This window comes from Gobius niger (assembly GCF_951799975.1).
Source record: "Gobius niger genome assembly, chromosome: 4".
NCBI lineage: Eukaryota > Metazoa > Chordata > Actinopteri > Gobiiformes > Gobiidae > Gobius > Gobius niger.
The window spans coordinates 7,923,208-7,934,432 of NC_136855.1; the positions used below are offsets into that span (position 1 = coordinate 7,923,208).

The 11,225-nt window shown below is 36.9% G+C and overlaps 1 protein-coding gene across 1 annotated transcript; it reads left to right on the forward strand.

Moving 5' to 3' along the window:
* Nucleotides 1-1,895: 1,895 nt before the first annotated feature.
* Nucleotides 1,896-3,218, forward strand: LOC306962398 (cadherin-related family member 5-like; the record flags this gene model as incomplete). The annotated part of the gene is made up of 3 exons (XM_079555518.1): nucleotides 1,896-2,049; nucleotides 2,114-2,211; nucleotides 2,991-3,218. Exons 1-3 carry the CDS (start codon nucleotides 1,920-1,922, stop codon nucleotides 3,216-3,218), a joined length of 456 nt encoding a protein of 151 aa, XP_079411644.1. The 5' UTR covers nucleotides 1,896-1,919.
* Between the last annotated feature and the right edge of the window lie 8,007 nt (nucleotides 3,219-11,225).

The following is an 11,225-nucleotide window of genomic DNA, read 5'->3' on the forward strand; positions in this document are numbered from 1 at the left end:
GGCCAGATCTTGTGGTTCATAGCGCAGATTGTGGAGAAGACGACTGCGCAGACGGGTGGCGCTCCTTGCAATCTTCAGTGTCAGACCTGGCGCAAAAAGTGGGCAGGACAGGAGGGGGGACAGACTCGCATTGCGATGTTGTGGTGCCGCCCCCTCCCCATGCTTTCCCCAGACCTGCGGAAGGCGGTGGGTTGCGAGGGAGGCGTCTCCTGTAAACGCGTAACATGCATGATGCAGTGTGCAATGTTTAATAAAGAAAATAAATAAATAAAAGTGTCCCTCTGCTGCTGCAGCCACTCGCTGCAGATCCAAGGTGAGCGGGCGGGGAAAGAGAGGCAGCAGCCTCGCGTTGGACAACGTTCGAATGCGCAAAGTTATGAAATGTAAAGGATTTAATTGATCAGAAACTTGGCTGCGGAGGAGTTACAGAGTAATGCAGCAGTTGTAAGAAAACTGTAGCGTAGTGGAACATTTGCGCTACAGCTGCAGGATTCTTGGAGCGGCTAAATTGGGGGGAAAAAGTATCTATGCGCCCTGTAAAATGCACTACTCTGGCAGCAATAACTTCATCCGGACGTTTCCTGTAGTTGCAGATTAGACGTGCACAATGATCAGGATAAATCTTGGATTATTCCTCTCTACAAAACTGCTGCAGGTCAGTGAGATTCCTGGGATATCTGGTGTGAATGGTTTTCTTGGGGTCAGACAATGCTTTTCAACAATAGACAAGTGTTTTTCAGTGGCACGGTAAGTGCGGCAAAGCCACACCAAATTAGCTTTTGGAGGATCCTTAGCCAGGGGTGTACTCACTTTTTCCTCCCTGTCCTGGGAATGTTTACGTGTTATGGCCAATAAAATAAAATAAAAATGTAGTTGTTTGGGTGGTATTAGTTTAAGCAGACACTGTTCACTCATTCTTGTGATTTCAATAAAGATCAGACCACATTTTATGACCAATTTAGTAGGGCTGTGCAATTAATCGAAATTCGATTACGATTTCGATTATTAGATGATCATAAAAATAGCATAATCGAGAAAAAAAGATTATTTAGGATGCCCTCCCGCTCGTCCATCCTAAGTGCAAAAAGTCCGTCCTGCGCGGTTTGTGTGAGAGTCTGATCAGCTGAAACACCACTGCAGCGTGACAGAACTGTAAATAATATCATACTAATATTTTTCACACCAAACTCTAGAGATTACGCCACTGTTAAGAGCTCACCTTGTGCTGAAAGGAGAAATGCTGTTTAGAAGCCTCAACATCCTTTGCTCAGGCCCTGGTTTTGTTTAGTAGAAAAGTCTAAAACTCTTCTTCAGGAGCAGATCATCGGAGCTCAAACAAACTCTTATTACTTCATGCTGCTGTGATGATTGTTTCTGTTCCTTTCGCATTTCACGAGCTAAAGGCTCATGTGTGATGATGTCATCAGGCCACGTGGCTCTGTTGGACCGGTGTGAGGGCTGGCCAGCAGGGGGCAGGTGTCTCTATAGGATGAGTTTAGAACATATTAAAAAAAAAAAAATGTTTTTATTGTCCAAAGAAAATGTAGTCCATAGTTGTTTTTTAAATAATAATAAAAATTAATAAATAAAATAAAGATTTTATTTTAAGGCAACAAATAATCGTTTGAATAATTGTGATTTCAATTATTACTAAAATAATCGTGATTATTATTTTTTCTATAATCGAGCAGCCCTACAATTTAGGCAGAAATGTAAGAAATTCCAAAGGGTTCACATACTTTTTCCTCCCACTGTATAATGATGTCTTATTGGTTGATTTGATCTGCTTCTACCTTTGAATCGCCTTGTGTGTGAACTGTGCTCTACAAATAAACTGGCCCTGACACAGTGTCATCTGGCCGTCACTTGGGAGAGCGCTAACCACAGTGTCACATATTCTCTTTCAAAGAAAAGAGACAATGTTTTGTGATGGTGACAAAGTGTCTGTTGACCCCACAGGAGGGGCCTCTGGTCCTGGAGCCTGGGCCAGTGTTTGCCAAAGACGGGACAGGAACCGCAGTGAGCAGATCAGCTACAGGATCCTCAAAGGTCTGTGTTCGGAGTCTCACTGTGAGCGTCAGAGCGGGCACATACCGACACAGTTCTTGTCCAGGGAACGAGGGGAACCTGTTCCAGCTGGACGAGGACACGGGGAACATCACCATGACTAAAGCCGCAGACGTCCTGGGACCCATCACGCTCAGAGTCATCGTGAGTCTGAACACAAACACACCACCAGATTCTGTACAATTTTAGAAGACAAATCCGTAAGAAAAGTCCACAAAAAAGTTGTTTAAATATTGCACTGATTCGATATTTCTCCACAGATTTTTTGGGGGGGAAAATGTGACTTCAAAGGCCATTTTCTTATTATTAAATATCACATCAATCCAGCGAATCGTTCTAAACAAAACCACCGAACATTTTCCAAACTCGGCCCCAGGGTGGAAAGATGTCAAACATAACGTTTCTGTAGCTCCATTGTTACAGCATCTCTGCAGCTTTTCCTAAAACGATGACATCACAGCGCCAGAGTTGTGTATGCACTGCAAAAAGTACCCTTCTAAAAACAGGCACCAAAAGCTTAAAGGGGCTAGGGGCAAGTTAGCCATTTCATACTCACTACTGCCACCTCAGGTCATATGTGTAACTGCACCTTCTATATCAAGCTCGTGCATGGCGGCACTTCGGACCCGAATTAACACCTTTCTGAGTGACAGTGCAGGATTTTAGAGGCAGTTGTGGTGAACAGGTCTGGGCTCATTCTGAAAATACTTAATTTTAACATTTTTAAACTCTGTATACTCTGCTGCACGTCGTGGTGTTCTGGACTCCGTGGAGTGCATTATACCTATGTCCATGTCTCAGATTTTTGTCGCCTCAAATATTGACAGTCTCTACACATTTCCATATGAAAACATTAGAAACAAAACTACATCTTCTCATTTTCGTCAGTCATCATCAACGGTAAAGGCTTGTGTCTTCGTCAGGCGTCCCAGGTGCAGAACAGGGACCAGGTGGTGTTCGAGGTGATGAAGAAGAGCCGCAGTCCGCCGCACTTCGAGAGGGAACGATTTGAAGGCTTCATCGACAGCAACTCTGTCCCTGAGAGCCTGGTGCTGAGGGACCGCGGCTCCAACCGGCCGTTCAGGGTCCGGGCGCGGGACGAGGACTTCGGCACGGTAATGAGAGCGGGGTTAGACCGGGCTCACTGTTAGATTTCTCGACCAGCATACTTACTTACTTAAAGGAAGAGCTAAGTCAATCAATCAATCAACCAATGGTTTTGTATTGTATCAATCAGTGTTGGGGTAATGTATTACAAAAATAACGAGTTACAAACATGAATTACTTTTTTCAGTAACTAAAGAATATAACATATTACTGAGACAAAATACGGGAATATATTAGTCATTACAATTCAAGTAACTCAAGTGACAAGTCCATTTTACTTTACGAATGAAAAAAACTCCCCTCAAATAACATGCAGCACGCCAAATCAAGTTGGGCACTGGTGTATGAGATCTGCATTTACAAAACACAAGAGTATGGGGAAAGTGAAGGAAAAAGAAATCTCCTCCTGGCATTTTTACTATTTTCTATTTTCAGTTTACATTTTGCCAAAAGTTACTCAAAAGTAACTCAAAGTAGTGTAACACAGTAAAACAGTAATATGTAATACAAACTTATTACATTTTTAAAGCTGTAATCACTAAAATAAAATACATTACAATTTTTAAGTAACTTGCCCAACACTGGCCTCAATACACACTAATGGAATCACGAAGGAGAAGCTAACACGCTAACGGACAAAGCTAACTGCGGGCTAGCGCCACTTTAAACAGTGTTCACAGTCAAGTTCGAGTGAAAAAAATGATCTCCATTGTGTAATTGGATGTACAATAGAGCATAGTATTTACTCTCACGGACAATTTATAAGTAAAAAAAAACACGAAATGCTACGACGCCTGCAGTGGCGCTTATGGCCTCTAGGGGCATGAGTTAGTCCTGCTTTAAAGCAAAACCCTGCAGGTGAAAAGAGCGATTTTTCATGCAAGCAGTGATTGATTTTGAGATTTCTGTCCAGTTTAGTCTTTAAACACAATTGTGAAAAGCAAATAACGAGAATAGAAATGGCCGAAGCAGTAAAATCAATGAAAAAAGGGAAATCCCCAGGCAGCGATGGGCTTACATTGGAATTTTATTTACACTTTTGGGGCTTGATAGAAAACCCCCTTTTTGAAGTATTTAATTGTTGTATCGAATATGAAGAAATGTCGACTAGCATGAAACAGGGCACGATTTGCCTCATCCCAAAACCAGGTAAAGATCCGATGTATATTGAAAATTGGAGACCGATAACTTTGTTGAATATAGACTATAAAATTTTGGCTCACATATTTGCAACTAGACTGAAAAAAGGATTAAATGAAATTATTAATGAAACTCAAACGGGTTTTATGGCCAAAAGACATATAAGTTCCAATGTAAGACTGATCCTGGACCTTATTGACTATTCTGAATACATTTACGCAGAGTCTCTTATGGTGTTTCTTGACTTTTACAAAGCCTTTGATACGGTAGAACATCACTTTCTCTTTAAAACCTTGGAATGCTTTGATTTTGGTTCCAATTTTATTTCCGCTATTAATATGTTTTACAAGAATATTGATAGTTGTGTCATGCTGTATCCAAATACAACCCCAAGGTTTCCCGTCCTCCGATCAGTGAGGCAAGGGTGTCCTTTAGCGCCATTTCTCTTCTTGTTGACTGTTGAAACATTATCTTTGTATATTCGGAATAGCTCTGCCATCGAGGGTATTCAAATTTTTGATCGTGAAATAAGAATTACACAATTAGCTGATGATACGGTTTTATTCCTGAAAGATAAAGAACAGGTAAACACGGCTATATCACTGGTTGAACAATTCTCAGAAGCTTCTGGATTAACTTTAAATAAAACAAAATGTGAAATATTATGTCTTTATAAAACTGTAGACCAGTCAATTTGTAATATTCCTGTGAAAAGTAGTGTGAAATACTTGGGGGTCCACATATGTTTGGATTTTGAGGACAGACAACAACAAAATTTTAGACCTAAGCTGAAGAAAACCCAACAAATATTAAACATGTGGTTACAGCGAGACATTTCAATATATGGTAGAGTTTTGCTGATTAAAGCAGAGGGCATCTCGAGACTTGTATACCCAGCTCTCTCGTTATGTGTGGGAGACTCTACAATCAAATAAATAAATAAATTATTCTTCAACTTTATTTGGAAAAATAAACGACACCACTTAAAAAGGAACTTGCTCATTGGTCCCAAGGACGCAGGAGGAATAGAAATGTTGGACTTCAGTGATTTAAATCAAACATTTAAAGTGAAATGGTTACAAGAATGCATTAAAAAACCCAAATCCATATGGTATTTCATCCCAAATAGTATATATGGCAAAGTGGGTGGTCTACAGTTTTTATTGAAGTGCAACTTCAGCGTTTCTAAACTTCCATTGAAATTATCCAACTTTTACAAACAAGCATTAGATTCATGGAAAATATGTTACAAACATAATTTCTCCCCTCATAAGGTCACCTTGTGGAATAATGAGTGTATTGTAAACAGCAACCGGTCCTTATTCTTTCAATCGTGGATAAACAGGAATATAATCTATGTAAAAGATGTGGTGGACAACAACGGTGAGATATTGAAGTACGAGGTCTTCATAAATAAGCATCAGTTTCCTATAACCTACAAAGAATACCACTCAGTCACTAGAGGTATCCCAAACGGGCTACGTTTTTTAATGAAAGACCGTCAAGAGGGTGTACAACTCCCAAATGAAGACAAACTATACATAAACGGAATAGAACTGCTTAGCTGGAAATGTAACAATAAACATATTAGAAGGTGTATCCAAAAAACAAAAATTATACAACCTAAATGTAAGTACTTTTGGAACGCTATATTTGACAAAATTATGTGGAATAAGGCGTGGGCTCTGCCCTTTCAGTTCTGTATTATCAACAAAATAAGAGAAGTACATTACAAAATATTACAAAGATATTATCCTACCAATGAACTTGTCTCTAAATTTACAGATATAGACTCAAAATGTTGCTTCTGTCAGACGCTCACCGAAAATGTCACCCACCTCTTCTATTCCTGTTCATCAAGCTCCAAACTCTGGAAAGATGCCGAAATCTATTTATCCCAAAAATTGTCAATTACGATCTCATTCAAGTTGGCAAACATAATAACCTATTTCATGCACCAAAACAAAAAAATTGAAACAATAGTCAACCTATTTATTCTATTAGGGAAATATCACAAACACAAAGCCAAATTCTCACAGTCCAAACCCATATTCAAAGTTCTCCTGATTGAGATTAAAAATCACATGGACGTTACCAAACGTATAACAAACAAAAAAATCAATAAACCTAATCAACATATATGAAGAATTGATCCATTAATGCTGTCATTTTAGTTTCTGTTTAATTGGTGTTCTTTTATTTCTTTTTATTTCTTTTGTTTTGCTTTCTTTTATTATTTTGCGATGTTTTGTCCTCTCATGTCTCTGTCATAGAGCTACATGAATGGAACATGTAAAATGCTATTTAAGTAATGTAAGGATAAACGAATCAAATATGAATGTTTATGAATATAAGATGTAAATAATGTATATATATATATGTATATATGATTTAATGTAAATAAATACATTTAAAAAATAAAATAAAAAATAAAAAATAAAAATAAAAATAGTAAATTAAATTGGGAAAGTGTTTTTAAAGCAAAAGAAACTAAGGAGGCTAACAGTGAGGAGGCATCAGGCACCTTGGGTTGACCAGGAACTGAAAAACTACATGTGTCAGAGAGATGATGCTAAGCTCTTAGTGCAAAGAACACCATTAGTCGAAGACAAGCAAACATATTGCAGACTGAGAAATGTTACTGTTAGAGAAAATAACAATGGTGTTCGAGAGGATAGATGAATGACAGGCAGCAGTCTGGATGTCTTATGCAGGAGAAGTTTATTTACCATCGGTGCGGGACCCGGAGACATGAACTCGAGACATTGCGCTAGTCCTACCATTCAAGTCTGTCTATGCTTCCACAGAAGAGGGATAAATCCCCTCTCAGAGCGTCATACTGATACGCAAGCATTCAGTGGCAGAGAGTGGGCGCCTGAGCACCACAGTCAAGGCTATGACAGAGATAGTACGACTGTACAGCCTGACCCAGTATGATAAATAGCGATTTAATGTTATCCTCTAACACTCCTCCCTTTCAAAACTACAGTTTTCTTGTGGTTTTGACTAAGTGAAAAAAAAATCAAAATTAAACGCCAGCATAAAATAAACCTGAATCAACTACCTAAGTTTCAATTTAATCCAAAACCAAGATTTTAGAATAAAATCAAAATTCAAATGGTTTATCTATGCCCTAAGTGGAAGCATACGCAGAATTGACATTTCAAAACAACATTCAACACACTTCATGTAAAGTACCACAGTACATAGTTATACGGGTCATTGTGATGGAATTAAATGACCCCCCTCCCAGTGACCCCAAAGTACTGAGACATGTGCATCATTAGATTCACTAATCACCCAATCGGGGCAAATACTGCTACCAATAAAAACACATGCATCAAGTACTAAAGGCGTGTAAAAGGGGGTACCATGACCAAACCTCAAATCCCCGACCTGATTGCCAATTATCAGGGATAAGTAAAAGATCATGGCCGCCAATCAGTTTCTCCTGCAAATGATATATTATTGGTCCAAGTCAGAAAATGTACATACAATAAAATACAAACACAACACAATATTCAAAGATATGAATCAATCAATTCTCATGAAAATCATATTCACATATTAAGAGAATGCTCATAGCAAACTATTAATCATGAAACAATCTTCATACCGGATGGTTAATTTCAACACAACACTTGTGAGGCCCGTCAAAACACCTCCAGGTGCTTCAGATCTATACGGATCACGAGTAGACTATCGTGCCGTAACACCTCTTGGTGTGTCTTTGGGATTATTCTGCCCACACACACCAAGAGTTCCCTATTGTCTTCCAAGTCTTCAGGTTGAAATAGAATGGCGTGGAGAATTGGCAGCGTCCATTGAGAAGGGTGCAAGCTCATTCACTCGTGCACAATGAATTTTCCTTAAAATTCAAATCTAACGAGATCGTAAGTCTTATTATTTGTTATCCCTTGCTTCCAATGTTTTAATCAAGATTAAAAATAATGTTACTGAAAACTGCTAAGCAAGAAACCATCATTCAGGACAAAATATATTAAATCCTCTTATAGTTCAGGCGTAATGGCCTCTGAAATAGAGCTTAAAACCCTTCCTTTTTTACCTAAACATACCTGCAATGAGCAACACACACAAAACATAACATGAAAGAACCTCACCACAAGATAACCAAGTATTGAATACCTGCCCTTTTATCTTGTGAATCTGTACCTGCAAAGTTATGAATTGAAATAAAATGAAATTGGTAAGTTGAATAACTAAGCCATAAAGAATAAGCACCAAAGATTAAAAAATATAAATGCAAAATCAAAATATAAGCTGAAAACTGACTGGACCAAAATGAGTAATAATATATAGAAAGAATAAAATAGAAAAATAGAAAATGCTAAAATAATAATAATAATAATAATAATAAAAATAGGTAATAATAATAATAACAATAAAAAATAGGTAAATATAGAAATAAAGTATTTAAAAAAATATATATCTAGCCTCACACTAAGTCCTAATCAATCTATATGCCTTTGTCGCTTTAATTGAAACAAACTGCCAACCATCATTGGTTTAAGCGGGAACAAATCCTGGCTTTAACGCTCCCTCGGTGTTGGCCACTAGTGACGGACTTCAGTGATATGGCCAGAAAAGAATAAACAAACACTAAATAAATGAACACTACATCTAAAATACATGCTGTAAAATTAAAAATACATGAAAGCTTATTAACTATAAAAGAGTAATAAAATATAAAATAATAAATGTCAAATATAAAGTAAATATGAATACACACAACTATGAAATAAGTAAATATAGCCAAGTAAAAATGTAAATATAGAATAAAAGCACTTATGAATATATAAATGAAAATAATAATGAGAAATGAATAATAAAATATAAAATAATTAATGTACAAAATGTAAATATAAAATGAAAGCACTTATAAATATATAAATGAAAATAATAATGAAATATGAAGTAAATGTAAAAACAATGGGAGTGTGTAAGATGAATCTTTCCATTTAAACTTTATTCAAACTCCAATGGATGTGTGTTTGCCTTCCTGCCAGATCCAACCTGTCTCTCAGGTCGCCTGTGGAAAGAATGTTATACCTTGCAAACATCAACACATCAGTATAATTTCTACAAACTTACCGATTAAGTATGACTTTTCACCAGAGTCAGCTTCAGCCATCATGACATGAATATCAATCATTACTATCATTCGCAAGTTAAAATATTTGATGAGATAATAAGTGTTTCTTTCTCTTGCTTGGAAACACAAAATAGATACACAAAGGATACTGATGCTCAGGCACGACCTCCAGACATCCAGAACAAACCGACATTTTCTTCTTCCACGTTGCCTCCTGCAACAATAAAGAAGCACACACCGGCCTGCATAAGGCCATATTTTACCATGCCATTGGTATTATTGTTCTCGGCTCATCAGCTCCCGTCCTGAATCAGACCCTCCTGCATCAGAATTCCTCCTGTAAATTCCCTGTCTCTGTGGGAAATTAACGTCATCAACCTGGAAATAATATGGATTAAAACATGTTACACACTCAGTACATAAAAGTTACAAAAACACTCACACTCTTTAATATCATTTTATAGTAAATATAGTAAAAATATAGTAAAAATTAAATCATGGCATTAGTATGTTAGTATGAAGCAATAATGGCATTACACATTTCCTATTTTCAGGACAACTGGGTTTCACTTACACAACTTTTCTTTATTCTTTATTATGTTGCGTTATTTCTGATACTTTCCCTGTGTTTAATTATCAGGTTTTAGACTTGAAATTAAACTACTTGCTGTAACTTTTGTTTTCTCATTATTTGTTTATTTAGATCAGAAAGAGTCACAATTATTTCTACAGAGAGCAAATCTCCTCTGCTTCTTGGCCCCTCCTTTTTTTCAACAATTATAACGAGCTCCGTGTGCACCCAGAGTCGTGATTAGTGTTGAAAGCTGGGCAATATACTTTTGAGGCCATAAGTGTGACCTTTTGAGTGACTCTTGAGATACTGGATTACACTGAAAACTCTTGCTAGTCCGAAATAAAAACATGTTTGCCAGCACAAATTTCAAATTTGAAGACACCGCTTTACTTACACTGTATGCAAACCTCTTCATTAGGCTGCATACAGCTCGAAATCACAGCCTCAGATCTAAAATCTAAGAACACACGATGCGTTCAAATCTGGATTCAGCCTCCACTGACAATTCTTGGCAAACAACACAATATTTCAACCTAAGCATCCTAAAGTCTTCCAATGTAAATGATCACCTTTATCATAAACGCTTCAAATTAACATACACCAGTATCTTCCACTGATCAAAATTTAGGACTTCTCATTTTACCTAAAACCGAAACCAAAAACAAAATCCAGAGTCAACTGCACAGTCAATTTCTGTACAAAACTCACTCAATTTACTTAAATTAAATTCACAACCTCTTTTATCAATTTCAGAAAGTTCAGAAAGAACATATACACAAACAATAAATTGTTAAGCCTTAACCCTCCTTGGGTACTAACAACAAATTAATCCCTACAGTCCTATCAACAAAACTATTTCACACGAGTGGTAACCTGTGGATATTTATTTTTCAAAGTTATGTTATCAGCTGTTACAGATCAATGCAACTGCGCTACACAGTAATTTGGAAATTACTCTATTTTTGAGAGGCTAAAATATTGTTTATTGTATACTATTACTGACTGAACATTCAAATCTCTCTGTCTGTCGTTTTATTATTTTATTTTTGTAAAAAATTGTTATCTCTTAAAATATCCAATAAAATGTATTTATTTATTTATTTTAACTTGATTATTTTTGCTGTTTAAGATGCAGACTCATTGACCAATTTGAGCATTCTATAGTCAAAAATATCAAAATGAGAAAAAAAATAATAATAATTATAAATTGCAGCAAAAGAGGAT